Source organism: Fulvia fulva, chromosome 2 (genome assembly GCF_020509005.1).
Source record: "Fulvia fulva chromosome 2, complete sequence".
Lineage (NCBI taxonomy): Eukaryota > Fungi > Ascomycota > Dothideomycetes > Mycosphaerellales > Mycosphaerellaceae > Fulvia > Fulvia fulva.
The window spans coordinates 1,646,236-1,672,996 of record NC_063013.1 but is presented as its reverse complement, the minus strand read 5'-3'; the positions used below and the strand labels follow the sequence as shown (position 1 = coordinate 1,672,996).

At 54.2% G+C, this 26,761-nt stretch overlaps 13 protein-coding genes across 13 annotated transcripts; 4 read left to right on the top strand and 9 right to left on the bottom strand.

The window, feature by feature from the left end:
- Positions 1–115: 115 nt before the first annotated feature.
- CLAFUR5_02763 (Potassium transport protein 1) lies at positions 116–970 on the bottom strand (the record flags this gene model as incomplete). Its single annotated transcript, XM_047901911.1, has 2 exons — positions 116–344; positions 399–970. The coding sequence occupies 2 exons, from the start codon at positions 968–970 to the stop codon at positions 116–118; spliced, it is 801 nt and encodes a 266-aa protein (XP_047758951.1).
- Positions 971–1,177: 207 nt separating this feature from the next.
- On the bottom strand, positions 1,178–2,227 carry CLAFUR5_02762 (uncharacterized protein; the record flags this gene model as incomplete). Its single annotated transcript, XM_047901910.1, has 1 exon — positions 1,178–2,227. One exon carries the CDS (start codon positions 2,225–2,227, stop codon positions 1,178–1,180), a length of 1,050 nt encoding a protein of 349 aa, XP_047758952.1.
- Positions 2,228–2,985: 758 nt separating this feature from the next.
- Positions 2,986–3,953, bottom strand: CLAFUR5_02761 (Short-chain dehydrogenase/reductase VdtF; the record flags this gene model as incomplete). The annotated part of the gene is made up of 2 exons (XM_047901909.1): positions 2,986–3,024; positions 3,072–3,953. 2 exons carry the CDS (start codon positions 3,951–3,953, stop codon positions 2,986–2,988), a joined length of 921 nt encoding a protein of 306 aa, XP_047758949.1.
- Positions 3,954–4,543: 590 nt separating this feature from the next.
- CLAFUR5_02760 (Enhancer of mRNA-decapping protein 3) lies at positions 4,544–7,305 on the top strand (the record flags this gene model as incomplete). Its single annotated transcript, XM_047901908.1, has 3 exons — positions 4,544–4,748; positions 4,854–6,105; positions 6,237–7,305. The coding sequence occupies 3 exons, from the start codon at positions 4,544–4,546 to the stop codon at positions 7,303–7,305; spliced, it is 2,526 nt and encodes an 841-aa protein (XP_047758950.1).
- Positions 7,306–7,680: 375 nt separating this feature from the next.
- On the bottom strand, positions 7,681–8,682 carry CLAFUR5_02759 (Anaphase-promoting complex subunit 10; the record flags this gene model as incomplete). Its single annotated transcript, XM_047901907.1, has 3 exons — positions 7,681–8,105; positions 8,175–8,438; positions 8,514–8,682. The coding sequence occupies 3 exons, from the start codon at positions 8,680–8,682 to the stop codon at positions 7,681–7,683; spliced, it is 858 nt and encodes a 285-aa protein (XP_047758281.1).
- Positions 8,683–9,984: 1,302 nt separating this feature from the next.
- On the top strand, positions 9,985–10,586 carry CLAFUR5_02758 (uncharacterized protein; the record flags this gene model as incomplete). The annotated part of the gene is made up of 3 exons (XM_047901906.1): positions 9,985–10,092; positions 10,201–10,305; positions 10,356–10,586. 3 exons carry the CDS (start codon positions 9,985–9,987, stop codon positions 10,584–10,586), a joined length of 444 nt encoding a protein of 147 aa, XP_047758280.1.
- A 1,514-nt stretch (positions 10,587–12,100) lies between these two features.
- Positions 12,101–12,526, top strand: CLAFUR5_02757 (uncharacterized protein; the record flags this gene model as incomplete). The annotated part of the gene is made up of 3 exons (XM_047901905.1): positions 12,101–12,138; positions 12,220–12,283; positions 12,341–12,526. 3 exons carry the CDS (start codon positions 12,101–12,103, stop codon positions 12,524–12,526), a joined length of 288 nt encoding a protein of 95 aa, XP_047758275.1.
- A 315-nt stretch (positions 12,527–12,841) lies between these two features.
- CLAFUR5_02756 (Ribonuclease H) lies at positions 12,842–14,146 on the bottom strand (the record flags this gene model as incomplete). Its single annotated transcript, XM_047901904.1, has 1 exon — positions 12,842–14,146. One exon carries the CDS (start codon positions 14,144–14,146, stop codon positions 12,842–12,844), a length of 1,305 nt encoding a protein of 434 aa, XP_047758274.1.
- Positions 14,147–14,687: 541 nt separating this feature from the next.
- CLAFUR5_02755 (uncharacterized protein) lies at positions 14,688–15,306 on the top strand (the record flags this gene model as incomplete). Its single annotated transcript, XM_047901903.1, has 3 exons — positions 14,688–14,696; positions 14,851–15,158; positions 15,210–15,306. The coding sequence occupies 3 exons, from the start codon at positions 14,688–14,690 to the stop codon at positions 15,304–15,306; spliced, it is 414 nt and encodes a 137-aa protein (XP_047758273.1).
- A 69-nt stretch (positions 15,307–15,375) lies between these two features.
- Positions 15,376–18,031, bottom strand: CLAFUR5_02754 (uncharacterized protein; the record flags this gene model as incomplete). Its single annotated transcript, XM_047901902.1, has 6 exons — positions 15,376–15,697; positions 15,754–15,995; positions 16,053–16,362; positions 16,742–17,587; positions 17,636–17,726; positions 17,905–18,031. 6 exons carry the CDS (start codon positions 18,029–18,031, stop codon positions 15,376–15,378), a joined length of 1,938 nt encoding a protein of 645 aa, XP_047758272.1.
- Positions 18,032–18,396: 365 nt separating this feature from the next.
- Positions 18,397–19,472, bottom strand: CLAFUR5_02753 (putative tubulin--tyrosine ligase PBY1; the record flags this gene model as incomplete). The annotated part of the gene is made up of 3 exons (XM_047901901.1): positions 18,397–18,888; positions 18,949–19,401; positions 19,461–19,472. The coding sequence occupies 3 exons, from the start codon at positions 19,470–19,472 to the stop codon at positions 18,397–18,399; spliced, it is 957 nt and encodes a 318-aa protein (XP_047758279.1).
- A 1,448-nt stretch (positions 19,473–20,920) lies between these two features.
- CLAFUR5_02752 (Hydroxynaphthalene reductase-like protein Arp2) lies at positions 20,921–21,795 on the bottom strand (the record flags this gene model as incomplete). The annotated part of the gene is made up of 2 exons (XM_047901900.1): positions 20,921–20,958; positions 21,018–21,795. The coding sequence occupies 2 exons, from the start codon at positions 21,793–21,795 to the stop codon at positions 20,921–20,923; spliced, it is 816 nt and encodes a 271-aa protein (XP_047758278.1).
- A 1,302-nt stretch (positions 21,796–23,097) lies between these two features.
- On the bottom strand, positions 23,098–25,178 carry CLAFUR5_02751 (G2/mitotic-specific cyclin-4; the record flags this gene model as incomplete). Its single annotated transcript, XM_047901899.1, has 2 exons — positions 23,098–24,888; positions 25,167–25,178. The coding sequence occupies 2 exons, from the start codon at positions 25,176–25,178 to the stop codon at positions 23,098–23,100; spliced, it is 1,803 nt and encodes a 600-aa protein (XP_047758277.1).
- Between the last annotated feature and the right edge of the window lie 1,583 nt (positions 25,179–26,761).

The following is a 26,761-nucleotide window of genomic DNA, read 5'->3' as shown; positions in this document are numbered from 1 at the left end:
AGCATTGGAAGCGATGGAGCATTACTCACGCGATGCACCTCGAAAGAAAAGCTACGACAGGGGAAAGCGGCTTCTACATAGCTGATGACGAAAAAGCAACGATTGAAGGTCACGACTAAGCTGTCTCGCCCTCTGCCTCCGCATTCATAACGTTTGCATGCGACTGCCGTCTTTCCCTCTCCATTGCTTCAACTTCTTCGAAATGTCCCTCGGCCGATTGCACAACATCACCTATAGGGTCAGGTTGAGCATGATCGAGCGCGACGAGCAGGCCTCGCTGCTTGCCTCTGATCATGACAATGCATAGGATCAGTGAACTCGACGGGTGCCAGCCTGCGCATAGACTGTTTGTCGTTAGCATCTGTCATTGTTGCATCGGCATGAAGAGAAGACTTTACCTAGCAACCGTCCCCACCAATCCATACGACAACCCGACGTTCCCATAAGCCGACACGACCTCGAACGTGATCTTGACACACTCCAGCATGTCGACCGGCCGTTCCGGATCCTTGCGGAAATACAGCTCCAAAATACAGATCAGCAGCGTAGCACAGAAGACCAGTGCGCCGTCCCGGGCGACCAACTGCCTCAGCTGCGCCCGCAGAAAAACGTATCCCAGCTCGCACTTGAAATGTCTCGCTAGCAACCGCGTCCAACTTGGATGTGTGTCTTTCCGCAAAAGATCTGTATGTGTCATGTCTTCTTTGTACACCCCAAGCTGTCGCTCCAGGTAAAGGTTTGTATTCCGCATAATGATCACAACGGGATACGCCTGGATGAACATCATCGCCATTTGGATGAACACGAAAGGCGGGTGGAGCATATCGACCGGCACTGCCGCGAAGCCTGCGTTGCGGACCGAGACACCGGAGTTGATTCCCGCTATGTATCGTATTGGCTGTGGTAGGGAGGAGAACTCCGCATTCCCGGAGCGCGAGAGCTCGACGCAGGCGGTGTCGATGGTGATCATGATGATGACGATGAGGGCGAGGTACCATGTGTGCTGCCTGGGGAAGAGGTGTATAGAACAGCGGCGGGGTTATTCGAGGACGAAGTCCAGGACTTCTTCTGCCTCGACGACTTTCTCGTGGATACGGTGGAGGAGCGCTTGGGGAACGCCGAAGGCGTGGTGGAGGTTGCGGATCCAGATCGCGCGGCGGAGGGCTCGAGTGCAGTACTAACACAGTCGAGTTATCCACCGGAGGAAGGGACCGAACATCATGTTCCCCGCGAGTTGTTGGAAAGTCGAGATAATGAGGAAAGGGATGATGCGGCGAAACGCAGGCATCCCAGTGTCGAGCAGAACGAGGCCGAAGTTGAACGTTGCGGAGGCTGAGTGGTATGCCCCGGCCCAGGATATGTTCGTGCCGTTGTCGAGAGCTTCGGAGAATGTCATTTGTCGTATAAGGATGATGTAGGCGATGATGCCGATCACCTCGATGGTTAGGGTGTATATCATGATCAAGCCGACGTTGAACTTTTGCGAGAGGTATTCGAGGAGCAGGACGTAGAGACGTCCTAGTGGGTTCAGACCTTCGAATTGGCCGTTGCTGGCGAGCTGACCTTCGTCTCCGAATTCCTTGGCCTCGATGCGTTGCTTGAGATATCGCGCGTCGCGGAAAGTCAGAACATTGATGGGCGTCTGCACTACGGGCGGAGAAGTCGGTATGGGTGTGAGAGGTATCGCGCCTGGGGCCTCTCCGAGCGCGAGATCCTCAGCATCTTGAGCTGGCGGACTCTCCAATCCCTGAGCCACAGCTGGAGCGGCGGGATTATCAGGCGGTGTGCCGCTACCACTGCTACTCCTGCTCTCCCTCTCGATCTTCTCCTTCAGTTCAAAATACTCCTTCTTGTACTTCCTCAAGTCCCGCACTCTCTTCAAGTGGGTAAACACAGCGATACCAGGGGTAGAAGTGGCCCGAACGGCGATGTAGGTCCAGATCTGCTGGCCCAGGAAGAGTGTGGACATGTCCTGCGGGTTGAGGCCTGTGACTGTGGCTGTGGAGACGCCAAATACCATAGCTTTGTCGAAACTCATGTTGCCTGGAGCTGCAAAAGCGATGGTGTTGAGTGCTGACCAGAAGAGGATCCATAGCAGGTGGACGTCCTCGTAGTTCAACCAGTCCCGGCTTTTCCAGAGCTTGTAGGAGACGGCTTTCACCTTCTTCCAGATCTTCGTGATGAGCCATTGAGGGAGCTTCCCAAAGTGGCTGAGTAACAGCGCCATGCCTTTCAATTCCTCTTATCGGTTCTGCCGTGTACGGGCGTATATATAGGTGGCGTAGAAGCTGCTGCGGAACCAGGGCTGCGAGCGCGCTCAGCGCGACTTCGTATATTGCGCGTGAAGCGTAGCGTTGCTTGACTCGAATTGCTCTGTGGGTCCACGCTTTAATGTAGGCCACCAGGTGGTTTGCTCGCCGTTTAGAGACGGCGAAGCGTAGGCGCGCTCAAAGAAAGTTGTTAGCCTTCGTGCTAGTCTTGGAGTAGGTATCGAGGGGATTCTGGAAGAGCACGGCCAGCACCTAGTGGTTGTATCGAAAGATTGACCTCGCGCAGTGGTTGTTCTGTGGTTGTTAGTGGTACTAGAACAGGGCACAGGCTGTTACTTTAGTAGGACCTCGAGAAGTCTATGCCAACCGGTGAATACATCGAGTCTGTTCTCAGTGTCTCCACGTGGTCACTACTCGAGTAGCGAGACGCCAGGATATCATGTGCATCTTTGTATAGCATGTGTCAATCAAGTACTCCTGAAGACATGAAAGATCTCGGTCAGCAAAGGCTTTGTTAAGGCCGTCTCCAAGGGTTGCCGAGTATTCGCGACAAGAACATATCAGGGAAAGAGACTGAGATATCGCAGCGCTCCTTGTCATCGCCACCATCGCCGCTGTTGTTCAGGACCGACCGTGGGCAATGCAATGCTGGCGCGGGTAGGAGCGCTGTTGCCAACGACTAAGCTTAGCCACATGCCAGTGTGCACACACAGATCTAATAGGTCGCCGGCAGCTGCGACAGTCTGCCTCCGTCCTGTACATATGTCAGTATCGTTATACATCGAGCTTGATACAATATACCGTAATCATCGCCTCTCCGTTCAAATAAGCTCCAGCTCTACTGGCATAGAACAACACAGTCGCAGCAAAGTCCTCCTCGCTACCTGTCCTCTCTGCCGGGGATCGTTCCTTCGGCATGACGTGCGCGTCTTCGAACGCTTGATGACCCTGGACACCACCGAACTTGTCAAGCTTGCTGACACCCGCTTGCGTCATCTCCGAAGGATAGAGGCCAGGAGCGATCACGTTCGCCCTAATTTTGTAACCCAACTGAGAGAAAATCGTGGCCAGCATCTTCACCAGATGCGTCACGGCTGCTTTGGAACTAGAGTATGCGAAGCTGTGTGCTAGCTGTCGTGAGAAGCCTGCTATGGAGGATGTGACCAGGATCTGGGAGTCTTGAGGTACGTTGCGCTTCTTATTGCCGGCGTCCAGAAGTTCCAGGAACGTCAAGGCTGTCAGGAAGACGCCGGTATTGTTGACGTGCTGGACCTGGGTGTAATCTTCGGCGGAGTTCTTCAGCAGGGCATCGGCGAACTGCTTGACGCTTGGCTTGCTACCATCATCGGGGAAGGCGGCTCTGCCATGATTCGGACCGGAAACGCCAGAGTTGGCGAAGAGGAGGTTGATGAAGCCTTGTTCTTGCTTGACTTGGTCCGCTACCTTCTTCAGGGACGCTTTATCTGTGACATCACCGACAATGTATTTGATGGTCCCATTGACGCCAGTCTTGGCAGCTTCCTTGAGAGTCTCCTCGCGTCGCCCTACAATGTAGACGGCCTTGGCTCCATTCTGGTCAAGCGCCCTCGCAGCGTGTAGACCTAGACCACTACCTCCGCCGGTGATTACGGCGACGAGGCCGTCGACGCGGAAGAGGTCGGTGACTTTGTTAGTTGGTGCCATGGTTGCTCAAGTTGTGGTGGTGATGATAAACGAAATGGGTGTGGAGGAAGTTGTGGTTAGCTACAGGAAGATCTGGCTCGGCGAATGCCGCAACTGTTCTGTCTATCGTGACCGCTGGCATAGTTTACGATTGCAGCGGCTGACGTGATGTAGCCGGTCTCGCAGTGGTGTGGATGATTCATGGCCTGCGGCCTGCGACAGTCTGCGTCTCATCATCTGCTGGTGGAAGCTAGAGCTGAGTGTGGCTGAGATGGGCTGCATAATAACATATGCTGCGTGCTGTCGGGAGCCGCTGGCTGTACTGTCACGGCTGTCTGCACATGAACATGGCAGTGCGGATGTAGTGGAGAGTGACGGATCAAGAGAAGGCAGATGCTTGAAAGGAGAAGCTGCACGGGAAGGTGGAGTCGAGTCGCGGTCCCAAAGTAGTCTATATAGTTTGGAGACAGACAGCGTACAGCTATTTTGAATCTGCCTTCACGACCTCGCGTGACGCTCGTGACACCGACACACACATCACGTCACATTACTTCGCAAGCAGTTTATGGGAGCAGACATCATCACCATCACTTCGAGAGCGACGCGCAAGAATGGCCAATCCAGTCGGGCTGACAGTCTGCGTCAAGCTCCAGCAAGCCACCAACAACATCGTCTACGGAGTGGTGCACGAGATCGTTCCCAACAGTCACTTAACACTGCACAATGTCGTCTTCCCTGGCTCGAGCACGCGGTTCGACCACTGGACGGTGCAGGCTTCCGCCATAAGTGACCTCCAGGTTGTTCAGCCAGAAGCAGGTGAGTGCGACTCGAGAAGCGCGAGTTGTCTCGTAAGACGCAGCACTCGTTCATTGACATCGTCCTACCATTCTCCAGTGAGAGCCTACTGACGCCAATTGCTAGTACCGCACCCTCCGCCAGCACACATACCCATCCAGTCCCCTTCACTTCCGTACCCTCCGAGCTCCAACAACCACCACTCTCCCTATCCTCCCCCACCGGGCTTTGGCTCTCCAGCAATGCACCAGCAGCAACTGCCTCAGCCGCCGTTCGCTCCGCAGTCTGCCCCCGCGCCCATACAGCAGATCATGGCGGAGGTCAATGGCGGAGGGCGACAACCTCCGGCTCCCACTGAGCTACCATCAGCGAGACCACCCACGCCGACACGATCATCTGCGACATTTGTCGACCCAGCAATTCTCAGCTACGGCAATGCCTCGCCAGTGCAGAAAAGAGCCGCGTCTAGGTCAGAAGAGATGCACACCCCAGTCAAGTCAATGCTAGCAAGAGCCGCCCAGAACCTTCCAAGTCCAGGCTCACCTTTCATCGGCGACATCACCAAGGCAAATGTTGCACAAAAGCTAGCAGCTGCGGGCAGAAAGCAATCCGGAGCTTCTCCTCAGCCACCTGCCGTCCCCATCGCCAGCAAGCCAGTGGAGAACATGCTGCCTACAAGCACTGCACAAGATGCATCACAACCTGAGCTCAACGGGAAGAAGAAGATCAGACGTGGTCAGAAGTCTAAGAAGCAGCCTGCCACTCCTGGTGAGGCCGCAGACCCGCCTCCAGTCATGAACTCTGAGGTCTCGAGAAATGGAAATAATATGAGTGGAGCAGTGAGACGAGGCAAAGGATGGCGTAGTACTCCACTCCTGCAGCAGACTCAAGCTACTGCAAGCCCTTCGGATCAGACCAACCCCAAGAAGAGCAGGCGACGACAAAAGGAAGAGATGGAAGTGCTTGGAGACACGACAGGCATTGAAGACATGGGCGACTTCGACTTCGAAGGCGAGCTTAGAAAGTTCGACAAGAAGCAGGTGTTTGACGAGATTCGACAAGGCGATACGACTGCCGATGAGGACCGGCTGGTCAGCCATAACAGAGTACACCGACCAGGGACTTACGGCGGCAAGAATCTGCATCCCACGGAGAACGTCTTGTCTCCTAAGGTGCAGCCAGTCTATAACAGCAATGAGCTGGAAAGTTCGAGTGATGCCGATACCGAACTACAGCTAGCAAACGGACGATCGTCATCGAAGCACTCAGTCTCGCGGAACGTCTTTTCGAAGACGAAGCCGAGCCGTCAAAACAGCGGCCAGGTCGACGTCAATCACGCGAGACCACACCCACTCACGGCATCTATGTCATCGGACAGGTATGTACGAAAGGTCGCAGGCATGGAACAGTGACCCAGTCAGTGTCGGAGCCTTCAAGACGTACGCTTCGTGGTCTCTCAAGGCAATCGGACACGATGTTTGATCATGACTGACATAATTTCGTTTGCAGAAATTTAAATCGATCGGCTACCTCGCTCACCAACAGAGCCAAAGCGACGTCCTTGGCTGCCTCATCGCCTCGTCCAGATGGTGAGCGTGCGAACTCGCCTCTGTCGGCAGTGTCCAAGACCCGACCAGCAAACGCCGTTCCCGAGCCCCCGATGGATGCGCCATACTTTGCCATACAACCACAAGGCACCGCCTGTCCAACATTGTTGCCGAAAGCTTTGGAGAACCTGGAAGCCGCCACAGTGTCCACATACGGCTTGTCGTACGATGCGATTACCGAGAATGCAGCTCGTGCTGTGGCGGAGGCAGCATTGCACCTCTCAGAACTGCATGGCGGCATTCGAAGGCCATCTCGGACCAATACCTTGCGAGGCAGTATGACTGCCAGTACGACCTTGACCAATCCAAACGAGCTTACAGCGGTGGTAGTGCTTGCAGGCAACCACGAACTCGGCGCAATAGCAATGGCAGCTGCAAGACAGCTTCTGGGCAGGAACGTTAAGATCATCGCCGCCGAGAGCCTTTACGAGAACGCAGACACTCAGGACCCGCAAGCGAAAGCTCAGATCGCAATGCTTCGCAGAATGGCTCGAGGTGGTGCCAAGATCAAGCGCGGTCTATGGCGAAAAGCATCGGCCCACATCAAGAACCTATCTGGACCGCCGGCTGTCATCATCGATGCATTACTCGCGGGGTCGTCCTACGACTCGCTGCTCAGCTCGAATGCTGCGCACAGCACAAGCGCGCAGAAGGAGACGAGGGAGATGATCGACTGGGCGAATCGGAGTCGTGCACCTGTGCTCTCCATCGCGTGTCCTACTGGTGTGTCCGGTATTGATGGACACTCAACAATCGTGGAGGGCGAGCCGCTTGCGGTTCGGCCCGACAAAGTTCTGGCTCTTGGTGCGCCTATGCAAGGTCTTCTAAAAGCTTGTGAGGGTGGTGAGAGGTGGGATATCAGTCTTGCAGACATTGGGATCAATATTGCGCTCAAGAGCGAAGAGGCGGTGGCGTTTGGCGGGTCTTGGACGGTTGATCTGAAGTACGTCGATGATGATGCTGCCGCTTAGGAGACGGTGGATCTGAAATACGTAGAAGATGATGCTGCCACTTAGGATACGGTGAGCAGGATCGTGGCATGGCTGGAATAGCTGGGTCAAGTGTGATTGAGCTATCGTTGGCTATTTGCTTGTTCTTTAGCGAGTTCAAAGATACCCAGGAGAATTGAATCAGCAGTCTTGAATACTTGCGCTGCTAGGAGCTGATGTCAGGCACGACGCGCTTTCGCATATTACATACTTACAAAGGGTAGGGTAATGATATGTAACATGCTAGCGATCCCCGTTACAGCAAGTGCTCCTTTTCATGCGTCGCTACTCATCAGCAGCATCTCAAAACGGGCTCTGAGTGAACCTGCCTCGCCGTGTTGGCAGATCAAAAGACGATCACCTCATATCGGGATCCATCATCCAGGAAGCAAGCTTGATATTATTCGCCTCCTTCTGCATCCTACGAAAGGCATGTTTCGAATGCAAGCTCGGCAGACGCTTCCGGAGGTTCTGACCCGCGTTACTATTCGTCTCCGCGAGCGGCACCGGGGGCCGCGTCTGCTGCGTTTCATCCCGGGCGAAAAGTTGCACGGCGCGCAGATGGGTGTCTTTGCCGTTTTGGTGGTTCTCAAGGATCCGGACTTGGACTAGAAAGGCGCGGAGGACGGGGCGTTTGGACCAGTCGATTTCTCTGGGGGTATCGGGTTCTCCTTCTTCTTCTTCGATGGGGCCGACGTTGGAGAAGTCGACGTCGATCCAGCCGGTGGGTTGTTCGAAGGACATTTCGGCGAATTCTTGGATGTCGTGGATTCCCATGCCGGCTGTTAGGTTGAGTGGCATGAGCATTGATCGACGACATAGATGAGTGGTTGTCATGCAGGGTTACGTACCCAGAAATTGAATCTTCGTTGGGGTGTATGATTCGTCCGCGGCAAAGTCCAGATAGATCCTGATATGTACGATGGATACGAGCTTGAAGAAGTGAATGCTGAGGAGATGTGGCTGCGGACCATCCGACTGCCAGAAATGGTTCGTGTCCGGCGATCTCAGCGCCGCCACTCCGTTGCCAGGTTTCGCAGTGCTGACTGTCCATGAGGCCAATGATGATATCTCCTTCAGACCTGGTGGCGGGAAGGGAGTCTCGTCTACTTCGACTTCTGAAGTGAGATGGTTAGAAACTGGATGCAGGATCTCGAAGGATCGCAGATCACTGATCTCTGATAACGCACCTTGCACTTCCTCCTCGTCGCCCTCGACTTCTATCTCCTCGGACTCGGCGACATCGTGGGCCACGCCAGATGGAAGCCCTTCGCTGCTCTGGTCGAGGTCGGCAACTTCAACGACTGTGGTGTTGTCGCGTTCGGCACGCTGTGCTTGGCGCCGTGTTGACATTGGCATGATTCATCGTGTTGTCGCCGAGTAGCACATCCAGCTTCGAGGTGAAGACAGCCTTGTCGCTGAAGTCAATAGAAGTGTTTTGTTAAGACGTTGATTGGGAAAGTGCTGTCGCGTGCGCTCGGGCCGGATCCGCTAGCGCGTCAGGCTCGCGACAGCAGGGATGATGCTCTTTCTCTCTTCATCTTCTCGTCGCGGTTGCCACTTTGCCAACCTTATACACCACATCTACGACTCGTATCCCATGCCTGAACGCCACACTCTTCGAATCGGCGGCAAGTCATGCCATTATTGATCGATCCTCCGCCTGCAGTCAGCCACATTGCCACATTCACCGCCACGGAGCCCCTGGTCTCACCATGTCACAGTAAGATGTGTGGCACAGGAGGAACAACATGACGATCGCCTGCCGTCCATACAACACCGTTCATATCGTTCAGGTGCGGGCCGGTGGTATGGCTATATGTGCACCGCAAGGGTCCTCTACGTACGCCAGAAAGGTCCACTGAACGAAGGGCGCGGAATGGAAGCCTCCGTCAGCTTGAAGCTCTGTAACAATGCCTCATAATACGACCAGAACGAGAGATACGAACGAGTAAAAATTCGAGCAATAGTACCAGCCAGACCAGCTATCAGGGAGACATCCTGGAATGCCATAGCTGGTCGTCACGTGGTCGTGTCCTCGATCGCATTGTCATAGAATGCATCTACTGCTGATCTGCAGGACCCTCTGGCTTTCTGATCGAGACTTGCGACATCATGTCCGGCAGTTGAGTCTGGATCTGCACACTTTGCCGCTGGCTATGTTTGGATCCCGCGCCTGCGAGTGTGTGCCTTACGCATGCGCTTGTTAGACTTCTGATCGGACAACCACATCTGACTCGCCAGCCGCTTCTCGTCTTCCGCTTCGCTGTCAGCGTGAAGTCCTGCTCAGCCAATGATGGCCGTTGGTCATGGATCACATGCATTGCTTGCTGCTAACGAGGTATGCAACCTGATGTTAAGACCAAGTTCAGTATGTGATGTCCGATGGACTTACGAACCAGTTTGACCTTGACGAGCATAAACTTCACAATGCATGCAGACATGCACTTGCTATGCGTCGGCACACATCCGCTGGATCGATAATGTTTTGACTCTACAGGCACAGTCTCTCACACCTGGCAGCGACGAAACCACTCGCCACACTCTGAAGGACTCTACGCTCTCTTCATACCAAACGCATCTCTACCGCATACCATGTATCGCTCTCACTCGCTACTTCGATGATCATTTGTGGTACAACTTGGATAGCATGCCATCAGCATGGCGTACTTCAATGCTCCCGAGAGCACCACTGCTCGCATTGGCGTCTTTGTGACCGTCGCCATCTTTCTTCTTAGTGCTTGGATCACGATGAGCTTGCGACTTTGGGTACGAATTGTAATGGTTCGAAGTTTTGGCTGGGACGATGCTATTTTACTCGTGGCTGAGGGGAGTAGCTCGTATTGCGTTTGGAACAGAAGCTAATTAGTGTCCTAGATCACTTTTACGGGCTTCTGTACCGTCGTGATCCTGATCGAGACTATTGGTGGTGGACACCGACCTAATGAGCTAGACTTTCCGCAGCTCGCTCGTCTCGTTGGCGTGAGGTCTTCCCCAGCTCCCTGTTCGACACAATACTAAAGCATTTCCAGATGGTCGTTTCGAGCTTCGGACTCTACATTGGAAGCATGGTGTTCTTCAAGATCTCTATGGGTATCTTCTACCTCCGGCTCGTCATCAGAGCATGGCAGCGGTACATCGTTCATGCAACGATTTACATCAACACCTTCTACGGGACGCTTCTCTTCTTCGTGGCCATATTCAATTGCGGAGATCCATCAAAGTACCTCGAGAACGAGCTTCGAAATGTATGCATGCAATAAGACACACTTTACGGAATTCAGGTGACGGGCACTATCATCAATGCCATCACGGATTGGATCTTTGCCATTCTGCCAATCTTTGTCCTGGCGAAGGCCTCGATGCCTCTGGCTGCTAAGATTAGCGCAGGTTTGATTCTCTGCCTGGCTTGTGGTGGCAGCATCGTCTCGCTCATCAGGATTCCTTATATTCATGGTCTCCGAGCAGGACCGAACTTCTTCAACACTGCCCTTGACATTTGCATACTGTCTACGATTGAGTGTGGTCTTGGCATATCGGCCGCAGCAGCAGCAACTCTTCGCCCTCTGTTCCGGTCATTGCTGGACAAGACCAACACTGCTGCGAAGAGTATGAGCTTTGGAAGCAGGGCGATAGACACCATGCACAAGACCAGGCACTCAGATGCTCTGTTGGGAGACTGGAAGCCGGTCCAGCGGCAAGATCATCCAATGGACGATCTCGAGAGGGCCAGCAAGAGGAGTTACTTCAGCCTGACGCCAGTCTACAACAACTCTCGCGTCATGAGCAAGATGGGAATCTCACCCGGGGAGATATCTGGGCGAAGCGCAATGACTAGCCCAATGGTCGATAATGGCACACCCGACAGCGCGGCACCTAGCACAAGCACAAAGGGCAGCACGTCTCGACTTTTGAGATCAAAAAGCAAGCAGTTACGTAGAGGTGGGAGCGGTACGACGACGAGCAAGAATCCGCCGCTCGCACGCCAGCCCAGCGTACGAGAGCAGCCCATCTCGCACCCCATCCCTCATATCGTCAGCCAAATGTCACATCCGGCACCTATGCGTAGAAGTAGCCGGAGGGATCACTACCATATCGACCGTCGGAGAATGGGCTCGGAAGACTGGGCGAAGGCTGCAAGCCGGACCACAGTGGACTCGAAAACGATCCCGGATCATTTGGAATCATCAATGAGGAATCCGGCCTTTTCGCAACCCGCAGAACGTCCGACTACATCTCGAGGACCACGAAGAGTTAGAAGAGGTGGAAGTTCTTTCTACGATGAAAGTAGCATGTTTTGAGGCGTGGCATCAATGGTTGCAGGGCAACAGATACACTGCACCGATGGAGATTACCCCGGCCCTCACGGGCCATAACGACTTACGGCTGTAACAGTACACTCGCATTTACATACACAGGAATGTAGTGCAACCATACCCTCAACATGAGCTGTGTCCGCATGCATGACTTATAGCATCCCTGTCACCCCTCACTTCAGACGAGCAGGTCCCCTTCTACATTCGAGACAGATTGTCACGTGATCGTGCAACAGTATGCCGTGCCCCTCGATTGTAGCTTTCGGCTCGTGTGCGGCAACTGACGCATGGTGATGCCACATTTCTAACAAGGAACCCACATGGGGAGGTATCCACTTTGTGTGACAGGAAAGGTACGTGACCTTGAGCTGACGATATCCTTCACAGTATAGCAGACTTTCGTGTCCTTGCTCTGTACTTTCGATCGATTCCATAGTGACGAAAAGCACATTCCACCAACAATGGCGGAAGAACGAGCAATGGATAGAGGTGCTTCTGCGTGAGTTTTGCGACACATGTAAAAGTGGCGAGATCATGCCCTGTCAGCACAGCTGAGCTGATTCGATCATCTCCCCGACAGAGCTTTGAAGAATCAGGACTTGACGGATGGTATTTACGAAGATGCGAAGACTGATGCTGCTCGTGTAAGTGCACGAAAGGAGCAACAGGAGACCGATAAAGGCTGATTGATACCTAAACAGTTCGGCGCAGCCAAAGAATCCTCTACTACAGGCTCCAATGCAGCTTTCAATGCTGGAGCTGCGTCAGGCACGGACTCGGTCAGTGGCCAGTCTGACGCGACATCGACGTCTCAATCCGCGAAGTCGAACTCGGAGTTCCATGATGCCGTGCAGAAGGCTGCGGATAAAGTGTTGGGGAACCAGTAAAGGTCTGCCTATAAGTGCCTATAGCCTTAGTGGCCATGAGCAATGAGGTAGCGGTTTCTTGTACAATATACGTGTACATTCTATGGTCGGCGTATGAGCGATGCAATGCGCCGGTGTCATGGCTTCGTATGCGAAATCCTCGTGTACGAAGACTTATGCGCATGGTACTATCTGGCAGCTGCCAAGGCCTATTATGTACTCATGATCCGTTCAGGCAGCCTTCTCAGCGTACCGCTGGCATGACTTGGTGACCCATCTTGTTTCGCCTCTCTGGGAGCGCATGAGCTTCTGGACTATCACGACGGGTGGCGACCTCTAGTCCTGCAAGCTCGTGTCCTGGCTCAGCTCTTGAGCACTACGAGCACCATCGACGGCCAGCTTGTCCGCAGCGGTGTTACCAGCATCCTTGTCATGACCCTTCACCCACTCAAACCTCACGCCTCCTGGACCGCGATCCCAGTGAGCTCGCTTGTCCGCTGGGTCGATAGGGCTTTCGTCTCCCACACGATGTTCATTCAATCGGAATCGCTCCTCCAGCATATCGAGGATCTTTTGTACGAGGTCCTTGTTCTCTACGGGTTTGCGAGCAGAGTTGACCCAGCCGTTGCGCTGCCAGTTGGCGAACCAGTCTGTCACGCAGTCGATGGCGTACTTGCTGTCGCTGACGATGACGATTCGTCTGTCCTTCGGCGCGACCTCAAGTGCTCGTATGATGGCTGTGAGCTCTGCTCGATTGTTGGTCTGCTTCGTGCCTGAAAGTGGTTCGCTGATGTTTCGTCTGTCGCCTGGACCAAAGTAGACTCCCACACCTCCCCATGCGCTGAGCTTGCCGTTGCCGAGAGAGCTGCCGTCTGTATAGATTCGTATGGGTGCGTCTTTGACAGGGCGGACTGCTTGGTATGTGAATGACTCTCGCTCTTCCCGTGTCTTGTAGCGTGCTCCATTGGTAGTGTGGTCTAGGACAATCGAGTCGTCAAAGCCATCTTCTGCGTCCTCTCCTAGTGGTGCTTCACCCGGCTCGTACTCTCCCTGCTCCATAATCGGGGCTGGACTACTCTCATCTTTGACTCCGCCTTTCTTTAACTTGCTCTTGATCTTCTTCGTCGGCGGTTCCGCAGGTTCGATGCTTCCCACGGGCACGTCTGCATCACATGCTGGCCGCTGACCTTCTGCGACATACTGCTCCGCCTCTGTCCTCGTCTTGAAGCCTTTGTGCTTCGGTCCCTTCCAGCCAGTGATCTGCTCGAGTACGTCTGACCAGCTCGTATAGACGCCTGGGTTGCGGCCGTTCTGCACACCATAGTACTTGGTCACCTTCGCTTCGGAGCTGCCACCAGTGTTGTTGACGAAGTTCTCGGCATCGGTGAGTGATGTGAAGGACTTGAACATGGCCTTAGGGAAGCCGCGGACCTGGTCGAGACATTCTGCCCAGGAGTGGTAGATGCCTGGTGACTTGCCGACACGGACTGCGTAGAACTTGAGCGCAGCTTTGGATTCGCGCTTCCTCTTGGTGCCAGCTGTGGAGGACGCGGGTGCGGATGCTGGTCCTATCGAGGAGGCAGGTGTCGGGTTCACAGCGGTGAAGCCATTGGAGCTCATATTGTCTGCCATTAGTACCATGTCTGTTGGAAGTAGTCCGGGGGCGCGCTTGATTAATGCGAAATTGCTAAGACAGAACAAAGGTGCGAGCCTTTTGGAGGTCCTAGCTGGACATTTAGAAAGAGCTAGAGGTGGCCTTGCACGTGAAGGTAAAGCTGATGTGAATGCTAGCCAGACTGCCAATAGCCCACGGGCAGGGCGGTGGAGTTGTTGACGCAGCGTGGAGGCCGAGGAAGTAAGGACGTGGCTAAAGCACAGTTGTGAGGGAAGAGAGGAGGTGTGGAAAGAGCGGCGAGCACTGCTGCTGGTGGGAGATGCACTACCCGCACCCCACCGCCACGGGTTTTTTCATCCATCTCCGCTCTGCCACACATCATCCCGGCGCGGGTGTAGGGGAGGGTACAGGCGCAGGCGTTGGTAAAGGACGTGTGTGGGTGGGTAGCTCTTTCCGCTCTAGCGTTGCAGCCACCACCTCGCAATCTCGACGACCTCCACGACTTCATCACCACCTGGCTGCCCACCATCGCGGGTACGTCGGTATGCACACACAAAGCTAGCGACCATGTTCGAGGTATGTACAGCTCCCCTCCCTCTCACACCATCCTTGGTACACTGCCCCAGACCGGCGGGTATATCCCTGCCACCCTGGAGCTACACCTCACCGTCGCCTTCCGAGCACTCCCATACAGTAGCATTATCCTATGTATCCACCTAACCGCGAACAGACGCGCCACGCCCAGAATCGCTACCATCTACGACTCCATCGGGCAAGGTCTGTGATCCTCACACCTCAGGAACTGGTCGAGATCCGGGCAGCACAACGAACCTTCGAAGGAGCTTACATCCGAACGAGTCTGAGTCAGTTCAGCTTCGCCTTGGTCGTGCTCAAGATCTTCACCAGCGAGTTCTATAGTATAGGCGCGCTGTTTGCTGTCTATGGCGCGGGCGTGCTTGGAGTGAGCGCTTTCCGGCGTATGCAGTCTAACAGGCAATTCTTCACGGAGATGGGCGATGATGGGACGAGCAGGAAACGGTATGTAATTAATATGCTTTTGGTGATGTCCATGTGCTAACTGTGTTGCAGCTTCAGGACTAGTGGTAATGTCGTTGTAGTCCTCACCAGTCTCAGCATTGCTGCCTATGTCACCCTCCTGGTGCTGACGTTAAGACTTGGAGATTGAAGCGACAAGAATTAAGTCGAGGAAAACGACATCTGCCTTCCATTGGTGTAGGATCCATGCAGCACTGGACTACGACTCCTGATCACGAGCCGCGGTGCGAAATTCGACCTCTTTCTCGTCGCCTGCCATGACCTCGATTGCGTTCGGCACGAAGATCTTTACATCGTTGATGTAGATCTCCCCAAACTCGAGGTAGTGTCGAAAACGCTTCTTCATGTTCGCCACGACCTGCCCAAGGCGCACGCCAGATGGATCCGTGACCACGAAGTCATCAATTGCTGCTGAGAAACCACCAAGGCTTCCTTCGTGGTCGCCGGAGACCTGTACTCGAACTCGGCGACATGCTGGCTGTGTGAGGAACATGTTATGCCAAGGCTGAGGCTTCTCCTCCCTGCAACACACGAAGACGTTAGATCTGCTCGAGGTCGGGATTGGCTCTCTTCATACCTGAGATCCCATTCTCGTAGATAGAGGTCCGCGCAAGCGGGGCGTGAAGCCCGCTCGTCCAGACTGTCCGCTTTGTCCTCCGGCCTTTGATCGCAGAAGAGTGGGTTGAACTGGATCGGAACAAGCACAGATTCGGTGTGTTTCATGGGCCTTGGTATGCCTCTCATACCGCAGGTCTTGCAAGGTACCGGGAGCTTGCGAGGTGGTGCTAGGTCCTTGCCCCTTCTTCTTCCCAGGACAACCTGCTCTCTGCCCCTATGAAGGCGCCCATGCGCAGCTCTCCTGTTTATATCCCATACCTCAGTGCCCTCAATCGGGACCAGGAACAGCGATCTTTTGAAGTGCGCATATTTCCCGATGGTGTATTGCCAGTTCTTGCAGACACGCTGCAGTCGGAGTAAGGCGCCTGGTGGCAAGTACTGAAGGACCTCCTCTAGTAGTTCTTGGATATCAAGCACCGTGGTGCCTGCATACGAGCATTCTGTGGCCGACATCGACATGAAGTGGATGTTTTCTGCAAGTAGTGTCTGCTGCTCGCTCGTTGTTACCGGGTCCATGGTGGTGGCGGCTCGATCTCTGGTAAATCCTTCGACGACGATATCGCGGTAGCTGCGCTACTGTGACCTTTCAGCAGTATGGAGTAGTAGTATTCTGTTGAATGTTACCAAGCCGGCATGGCAACATTTCGAAAGAGTTATACCCCATTTGCGGCGTGGTTCTCACTACTCGCGAACAGAATGTGTCGTGTGATGAGCTCTTGATGAGGCTGGAGTAGCTGCACATGGACCGGTGCAGTGAGCCGTGTTTTGGGATGGCGGTGGGAAGCTGTCAAATTCAAGCCTTGCTCCGCTTCGACCACAGGGGAAGCACGCCGCCCTTGGCCTCCGCGCTCCTCCTCTTGACCCGCTGCACGTGTCCACACACCACAGCTACAAACACCAACAGCCAGGCTGGCCAAGGTAGTAGATACCAGACCGACGACACATACCACATCAGCGCTCTCCACCTGATGGCGAGCTCTCGCCTCAGACACCCAATACGACCATACTCATCGAAGTTGGACCTCCAGACATATTTGTACCAAGGTGGATCCGCAATGTCAGCACATCTGTAACTCCAAAGACTGCACGGCTTCTCGAATGATCCTGGTACACGATAGTCCTTCGGCCGGTCATGGAACAGGATCTTCTCGATGCGGAATTCGCGCCTAGGATCGGTCGAGCCCGTCTTGCTTTTGTCATACAGCTTGATCTCCAGAGTCTTCTGAGCCGGCGCATCCAATAGCATGTTCTTTGCGCCGACGATGTCTAGATAGATCTGCGGATGATAGTTGTAGTACCGGATGTTCGGATCGTCTCGATTCCTCGCGTCAATGGCATAGTCCAGGCCCATCTCTGTCTCGTTGTTGATGTATCGGGATATCTGTTCGCAGAGCGGTCTTTTCTGGTCAATGAAGCTCAAATCATAGTCGCAGTCGACCTGGCCAACATACGGCGACACGGGGATGGAAGGATCCGGGACTGTCAGGGCGAGCTTTTGGCGGCCTAGAGATAGGTGTTTCCCTTCGCCAGTGATGACCAAGTCGAGGAGCGCGCAGCTTGATGGACTATTGCCATTATTCTTCGCCGTCAACCAAGGAAGTCCGGCTAGCTCGAGCTTGACAAGGGCTTCTCTGCCTTCGTTGAGCAACAGCACGGCGTTATTCGCTGTCGAATCGGGAGACGGATTCGGTGATGGAGTTTTTGTCGGTCGGGCGTAGTGTTTGTTCGTTGATGTTGCTTCTTCTGGCGGAGTAGGCATGCTGATAGTGCCATTAGATGCAAATGACACGAGGCTATGAATGTCAGCAAATGCACTCATCAAGAAGCCAGTACTGTCTCACTTTGCCGCAGATCGATCGCCATTGTACTTGACGAAGTCGTCGCCGTTCGTCTTCCTGTGGAACAGACCTAGGGTAGGATACGCATTCAACCCTATACAAAGGCCGTCACCGTCACTGCACGACTCTGGCCAATGCGATGTCGGGTTCTTGGTGCGTTAGGAACTCAGCTGCTTGCTCAAAGGTGGGCTCGAGCTTTTTGCAGTGCCTACTAGACTGCGTGCAGACTTTACTCGTCAGTGGAGCCTGGAACTTCTTCTATGAGTACTTACAGTTGACCAATACAGTATCATGCCCTGCGATGAAGTCCTTGAACGTGTCGTATGTTATATGCACAACAGGACTCGTTGCGTAAGCCTGCAGGGCCAGACAGACCAGCAACACGAAACGGGACAGCATGTTGCATGCTACCTTCGCTCGAACACCTCAAAAGAGCGGGAAGGAGTTTACAAAGAAGAGCTTTCGAAGGATGAAGTTGTTGCCTCCCAGGGAGCCAAGAATAGAGATGGTCAAACGCCACAGCCGGCGCTATCATTATTAGCGCGATCTGAGTGGGTCGTGCCTGATCTTTCATGAGTACTGGACATGCCTCAGTGCTTTTGATTGAACTTCATAGATCAGTAGCACAGAAGCAGGATGTGGTCATCTCTATTGGGTTTCTAGACAGTAGTCAGGCCGATTTAACGTTCGCAACCATGTCGCCTCAATGAGGACCTCGCCATCGTTCATGATCTCGTTCGCGGCAGTGCTGACTATATCACGACTCAAAGCTTCACCTCACCCTCGAAGCCTGGAGCATGCATGAAGTTCGCCCGCAGCGCCGTGATACTCGTCTCTCCTTCCTCCACAGCCCACCCATCCGAACCAGGACCATGCTTCTGCACACTCTCGTACACGTCCGTAAACCTCGGCGCCCACTTGAAATGTCTGTGTCGCCATTTGTTCTCCGGAGTTGCACCCTGATTTTCCTCGCCACCATCCTGCCGACTTTCCTGCTGTCTAAGCTTGGCCTCTTCTGACGCAGGATCATCCACGCCACTGCCGTCCGGCAACTCCTGGAAGCAAGCACCATGCTGCCACTGGTTCTGCAGCATCTGCGTCCACGATACCCTCGAGTTCAGGACTCCCTTCTTCACTGGAACATTCACACTGTACAGCTGCGCAGGCTCCCAGCTACCATGTTTCGCGAGATACTCGCAGACTTTCACTCCTTGCTGACAACTCTCCGCCACGATGTCGGGATCGTTCTTGCGATCCTGGGGAGGATTCTCATTAGCTGTCGATGGATGGGGGAGCCATTTGTCCTTCCAACTTACGAAGAACGCGAATGATAAAGCAATTGCACGGTGTCCGCAGACGCTAGCCTCGAGAGCTGCGCCAAGTGTGCCTGAGGAGAGGGCGAAGACGGCGGTGGTGTTGCGGCCGTAGTTGGGGCCGGAGACGACGAGGTCGATTGGACCGCGGTCTTTGAAAAAGTGAGAGATGCCGAGTTGGGAGCAGCCCGCTGGGGTGGAGTTGCAGAGGACCCACGGGTATCGACCGTCGTCGCCGACTGAGGTGGTGGAGGAGTGCTCTTCGGGAGCTGTGCTGGGAGGCCAGTAGAACTCTGTTCGTACATCTTGGCCGACCATATGGGCTTTCCCAATCCAGGAGCGTTGGCTGTCAGGGATTATGACGGAGACGGTATGGTCTGCTTTCTCCAAGTAGTTCACGAAGGGCAGGATGTAAGGTGACGAGGTGGATGAAGGAGGCCCATCGTCGTTGGTGACCTGCAAATCGCATCAGTATAGAGATAGATGTGACCGAAGCATGTATGTTTGAGCTTTACAAGAATATGCATGACGTGCTGGTTCGCTCTTAGCTTTGAATCAATCGAAGTCGGTCCACGTTACTGATATCAGCTTCGTGTGTCTGCAGTAAGTCTGAGCAGCTAGAGCAATGCTGTCCAATCTGTGATGAAGTTGTTGTCGACTACATGTGCTCTACAAAATAGATCTTGCCATACCCTGGTCGCCCATTCCCGATCTCGGCTGCGATCGGACCGAGATTACATACGCCAACGAGAAAGTCCGCTCCTCGCCCTTTCCTGTTCTTTTGCTTCACGGCATCACAATGTCCAACTGGGACGATCGATTTGAATGGAACCTGTCGAGCAGCAGATGTCTGTCAAAGGTGTCGAGCTCAAGTCTGGAAGCCAACATAGGCGGCAGTCTCCTATGATTCTCCCCCAAATCCGAAGACATGCGAACCAGTGGGTGGGGACAAGCAGAGCCTGTGTTTGGTGATTCAGGCAAGCCTACAGAAGTGTGGGCGGCAGGACAACCGGGCTATACGCATGTGATAGTCCTGTGGTCCTCACCATTCCCTCCCAACCCCGGCTCGCCGCGACGACCAAGCAGACGCTGATGGATTCCATGAGCCCAATCACTTCATTGTGGTCGCAAAACGATCGATTTCACTGCAGCGAATATGGCCCCGAACATGCTGGAGTACCCGCTCTTCTGCCGCTACATTGGAGTGCTTCCTAGCAGAGCTCAGGGCATATGCTACGAGAGCGGTCCCATCACGTTCGACCATCCGTTACCGCACATACTGACTTCTGACAATCCAGGTCTCAGACATTCTATCCTCAGGTTAGCTGTGTGCGTATAGCTACCGCTTCACTCTTACGCACTCATCATTGTTCCGGTGATACGCCAGCCTTCCGCTGCTCTGCCGGCTGGCAACTTTCTTGCTGCGCCCTCCATCTCGCCGCCACAGCTATCAATGGAACATGTAGCATGAATAGGATCGTGGTGATCACTGGACTGGGCAGCGCTCGGTAGAGTAAAGTTGGGAATGAGATCACTCCTTGCATCCAACACGGCCAATTCAATGCGCCACAGATGGAGGAGCTGATCCAGACCAGGCGACAGAGATCCATGGAGACTGTAGTTGGTATGAAGCGCACGGCGTTCTCACGAATCGGCAAAGCGGCGAATGTTATGCAACCTGGACACCAAATAGCGAACACGCATGCCTGCGGCAACCAAGGCGGAACAGTGATGTCTTTCTAGGTTATCATTGCTTACGACGACTCGCATTGGGGGACCGTCTTTTCCGGCATGAGTGCTTCCAAGGATGCATCGATACCGACTACCTGCAAATCCTACGACACTATCCTCTCTGCCGTCGAACACTCATCGAGCTTTTAAGCCTCTGTTCGTACCACATGTTTCAGCTCATGACCCAGCTCATAATCCATCATACACATGACTCCTGTACCCCAGCACCGATGTTGCAATGCATTTATTGCGAAGAACCACCAGAGATGGTGATGACTTGGCCTGAAGAGGGAAGAATGTTAGCACTGACACTTGAACATCAGATCGATCGAAGAACTCACCATTGACCCACCCACCATCCTCACTCGCCAAGAACCCAACAACCCTCGCCACATCCTCCGGCGTAGCACACCTCTTCAACGGACAATGCTCGGCCATAAGGTTCTCAATCTTATCCGCCGGCCAGTCCGGCGTGCCACCAGGAATGTAATGCCACGCATTCTGCGTGAACATATCACTCTTAATCCCACCAGGCGCCACACCATTAACCGTAATACCCCTCACACCGAAATCCGTAGCGAACGCCTTGATCATTCCAATCACTGCCATTTTCGATGCATTGTAGAGGACGTGATCGTGCACGCCGAGCAATCCCGCCGCGATCGAGCTCATCAGGATCAGGCGGCCGTTGTTCTCGAGGTACTTCCACGCCGCCTGGCCTACGAAGAACTGCGCTCGTGCGTTGAGGTTGAAGACGTGATCATACTTCTCCTCTGTGATCTCTTCCGTCTTATCCCAGGACTCGGTTCCGCTGTTGGACATGACAATGTCAATTTTGCCAAAGTGGTCCTTGGTCTCCTGGAAGAGGCGCTCGATTTCGGATTTCTTGGAGACGTCGGCTTGGATGCTGATGGCTTTGGCACCGGTACCGCATTCTTCGATGATCTTGCAGACTTCGTCGGCGGCGGATTTGCTGGAGGCGTAGTTGACGACGACGCTGGCACCGCGCTTGCCAAGCTCGATGGCGCAGCCTCTGCCGATTCCGCGGCCGGCGCCAGTGATGAGGGCGACCTTGCCGTGGAGGGAGGCGGTTTGGACGAGGACGGGTTGTTGGGCCATTGTGGTTTGGGCTGAAGGGCTTGGTGGAGGACTGTCAATGGGTTTCCTCTTGATGAACTGTGATCTTCCGGACGGCTCTCAATTCAAAGACGCGAGGGACCTGTTGAGAAGAAGATAGCAGCAGGATATAACGAGGAATTGAAACAGAAAGGAACGTCTTTCAGTCCTGCACTTAACCACATCATGTATACCGGCACTGTCCATGAAACCTTCATCGGATCCCCACAGCTGTATGCGTTTCTATGGTGCTGCGCCAGAAAGTCCATAACTGTGGCTTGGACAGCATTATCGCATGGCAGGAAAAAGGGCACCGCGTCGGAGAATGAGAAGGTCATGGTTCGTTGCTGCAGGAACCAGCACATCCGATATGCAGCTCGGTGCCGTCCAAAGAGCGAGCCAGAAAACCGCGGCCCACCTTTCCGGACTTGCTAAAGTTAGATCTTCAGGGTCCGAGAAGTGCTTGCCTGACGAACATGAAGTAACGGCTGTTCCATCAACATGGTCACTAAACTGTTCAGAGCGCTCGAGAGATCCAACCAGGAGCGTCGTCGCGAGCTCTGCAATGCGGTGGTGATTCAGCGACAGCTTCCGCTCGAAGTGAGCCGGCCGACACGCTCGGCGGGGTCCAACTTTCCATGGCCTCGGCCAGTGGGGGCGACGACACATGTATGTCGTGCATCGGTACAGGTCACGTCGAAGACGCGGAATATGGTAGGACACAGTCCATGATCATGAAAGCGCTCAAATTCTCTGCTACCCAACCCTACTGTGAGTAGAGACCACACGAGTAGCATGCCCATTAACGCCTTTCTATCCATCATCAGGACCTTTCTGTGGTCCCGGAAGAACTCCTCGCTCAAGCTTTGGTAACAAAACACCACCGCTCGATCTCCGTTATCTGCCCTCCGCCGGCATCAACGAACCGCTGTGCCATCTTAAAAAGGAATGCTCACTGCTGCTACTGCTGTTGCTGCCGTCCAATGCAGATAAGGAAAGAGGCTCAAAAAGACATAGCACAAAGAAAGCTGGCTTTCAAGCCGATTGGGGTGGTCGGACATGCCGATATTAAAGTCGATTTCGTTCAGTCGTCGTTCGTCGTCGCAGTCATTGGAAGCGCACCAAGGCGCCAGGTCTGAAGCAAAAGGCCGCCAAACGCCCAAAAGAACCGTCAAGCTGCAAGATAATCTGATCCTGTAGCGAGCGTATTGTCAAGAACAGAAGCACTGGCATGAGATGTCAGCCGAGCTCACGCAGTCTGCTTGTTGTGGTACACACCATACGAGATGCCGTACGCAACAGCGATCACTGAGGGATCCAGGTGCCGGTAGTATTCTGTACGCCCATACTGGAGCGGTAGCTGAAAGGCAGCTGAAAGCCTCTCATGACCTCGCCACCGACGAAAGTGGATGCTCGCTTGTACCGCTTGTCGGAGTACTTCTCGAAGACAGCAGCGTGATGCTTCTGTGGATTCGAGCAGCACTCGTATATGGCACCCAGTAGGCGATGTAGTTGACGGAAAGTGTAGTCGGAGTAAAAGACGTGAGCCTTGGTCCAGTCGCCCTTTCGCAGCATCAATCGTGCCATGCAATGGGCACCTGCAGCGAGGAAGCTTGGTTTGCAGCCCACGAAGCGCTCGTCCATGATGGTGACCTCGAGGAAGTACTTGGCGAGAGTACGGGTCTCCAGGTCGTAATCGTCTGCCTTGCTGATGCGTCGAAGGAAGCTCATTGGACCCGGCCAGCCCAGCTCGAACTGCAGCATGCTGAGCATGAAGCGCTCTGCCTTGAGAAGCTCTTCTGCGGTGTAGCCATTGTCGACCATGTAGATGATCTCGTTGATGGTGGGGCAGTTGACTTCCTCGTACTTGGCGGCAACAAAGATGGCTGTGGCACCAACCAATTGCAGCTTGCCCAGGGATACAATCTTGCAGGACAAGAACCGGTCGATGTAGTTGACGGTGAGAAAGAGGGTTTCCGGCAAGAGGTTAAAGCGCTGGTGTACCTGCACGACCCAGTCCATCAGGACGCCTCGCATCGACCACTGGATCTCAGTTTGCTGGTCCATGTAGTATGGGTTTGGCGCCATTCGACTCTCCATCTCCCGCATGTAGTCGAAAATCTCTTCGCCATACTCAGCCACCATCGATGTGTCCCACTGCTCATCCTCGATGTCGTCGGGCGTTCGGTTCGCCTCCACCCATTCCCTGGCTTCCGCGATCTCCTGCTTGTTCTTCTTTGTCTGAGCAGGGTTGAAGATGGTCGTCTCGGTGGCATCTCGCATGTCGAAAGACTGTGCAGTCATATAATCTTGGTCCTGATCGTCGAAATCTTCTTCGATGAACTCTTCGGGTGGTGTTGCAACCTGGAACGCTGGGCCATTGTGAGCGGGAAGGACGTCGATCGGTTGCTGATGGGCGTGTTCTTGAGGTGCGGCGGAGACAACTGCTGGTATCGAGGACACTGCACCAACGGGCTGGACCGGCAGCTTTGGGCCAGCTTCGTCTCGAAGTGGGACGCTTTCTGTGCGGCGGACTTCATCACGCTGGAGGATGAAATTATTTGTGCTTTGTTCTGTTGCCAGCGCCGGCTGAGGATGTGCGGTGATGTTGACGATATCTGATGGTTGCACCGGGACGTTGTTGACCTTGGCAGGCGCCTCTAGCTGTACTGCTGCAGGCACGGGGTCTCTCAACACTTTGCTCTTCTTCGGCACTACCTTCTTGGGTTGCTGGACTTCGGGTGCTGCCGCAGCAGCTTGTCTGGTGGCAGCGACTGCACCTGCAATCTGCATACTGGAGCTCTTCGTAGCAAGCGGTCGGACTGCTTGACGCTGGAATGTCTGCGCCGGTGCAGCTGGCTCCGCGTGGATCTTGATCTTGCCGGGTGACGCCTTGCCTATCTCCGAATCGTCTTTGGGTATCACTCTGAGGTTTGCATTGGTCTCGCCGAGTACCTTCTTCTGGTTGAGTGCGACGCCTCCTAATGCCGATGTCGACTTCGTCCTCTGGTGCAGTGTCTTTCCTATGGGTCCATTTGTTGGCGGCGGCATGTTCTCGTCGTGTACGCGTATCGCACGCGCGAGCGGTCGTTGCGGCTGGTGGGAATGCAGTGTCAGTGTCTTGGTCATGAGGACGATGTTGCTGCTGTTGTGCTGTTGACGACGGCGCAGTGTTGTCTTATGACAGCGTCAAGTGATGTGTGCATATGGGTAAGGAAGGAATGATACGGCCGTGTGTGAAAATTTTGTTGTTTGGGTGACAGTGTTGTGAATGTGAGTGTCCCAAGGCAGATGGATGGCCATGGCTTCTTCTGGGAAGTTGGCAGCTCTGGCGGAGCAACCAGATTGTTTGCATCTCAGCGACAGTGACTTACCTTCGCGTCCATTCTGTGTTGCTGTTGTCTGCTGATCGCGTTACGCTGCTGCTGATGTCTCTCTGTGTGACTGTCGCTTGTGCTCTGAGTCGAGTGCGTGATCTGTCGCGGTATGCCGGTAGTCGTGCTCGTCGGCGATCTTTCTGTGCAGATGCACGCGGCGGCGGCGCGATGTTTACGGACTCAGCATGCGCAAGTCGGCGCGGCTCAATCTGGTCGTCGATGTTGTCGCCTGCTCGCGGTGGTGGCAGACCGCGCAGAGTATCGCTGCTGATGTTGGATGCTGTCCGCTAAGAAAGTACTAAGGAAGGGTGCCAGTCGTTGTTGTTATGAGGATAAACACCCAGCTGCGGATCGAGCCGCGTGAAGCAGGAACCTGGATCTGCAGAGAAACGACGCTAAGTCGAAAGTGAGGCCGACGTCACTCCTGTCGCGTCTTCTCTGCCTGTCCAAAACATGCACATTTCACTACATCTCCCTCCATACTGCCCGGACCGGCGCGAAGGTACGGTCATACGATACCCTAATCCTTAACAATGGCCCCTTGTCGGTATGCCACCTTTGCGACCGTATTGCAGTGGCTGTTGCCAGGGCTCAGTCTAGACGGGTTCAGACGCGCTTCTCGTCCGAGAGCAAAACAAATGGATGCGCGAATTTCACGCGCTGAAGCGTGATGCTGACCGCAAAACACACCACCACCGACCAAACATCTGCTTCGCAGAGCTTCTCTTATGTGTTGCTCTGACTACCCGGCGGTGTGGGGGTGGTCCAATCCTGTATGTGCTGGCCGTCTCCAACTGCACTGCCGGGATCGTGCACCGCCAACCTATCATTGGAATAGCTTCGCCGTGCGCTGCGACCAGTCGTCTGCCGATGTGGAGTCAGCGATCGAGACCCCTCGGGACAGAAAGGACATCTCATGCATGCTAGATTCCCACCCTGCAAACTAGGTGGCGGGCGCAAGCCTACACGAGCAATTCGAAGCATGCGACATACAAGCTATGACAGGTGAATGTCGAAGGCAACTGGCGTATCGCGATGACGCTTTCACAAGGATCGCGGTGACCCAACCTGCGCTTATTCATTGCGATCCAACACGTTTGTCAATCACCACGAGCGGCAAAACCAACTACAGCTCTCGCCCGAGAGAGCTCTTCACTTTCAAAGTGCCCGTTCCGTCCTCGGCGTGCTAGGAGGTAATCGAAGCGCCAGGCATGATCACTCCATTGACTCCGCGCCATTCCTGCTCATGCGCGCATGGGTAATATGCAAAGATATGCAGCGGGTCTTTGTGCTACCACTGACAAGCACTTCACTAAAGCCACCGTTATGGTCCACTGGAAGAATGTGCGCATCTGCTGACCAAATATCACCATTATATGGATCGCGCCAATGCGATAATATGAATGCTTCGCTTCTACTGACCTTAGATCGCTTGCGCAAGTGTTCGCGATCTTTTGCTGGTGTCGCACCATGCACGCCTGTGCACCCATGGCGACAAGTCGGCCTCCCACTTGGGACTCTATTACCTTTGCGCACTCGCCCATCAAAGTCATTCGGGCGACTGCTCACGACGCCGCACGATACACTTATCA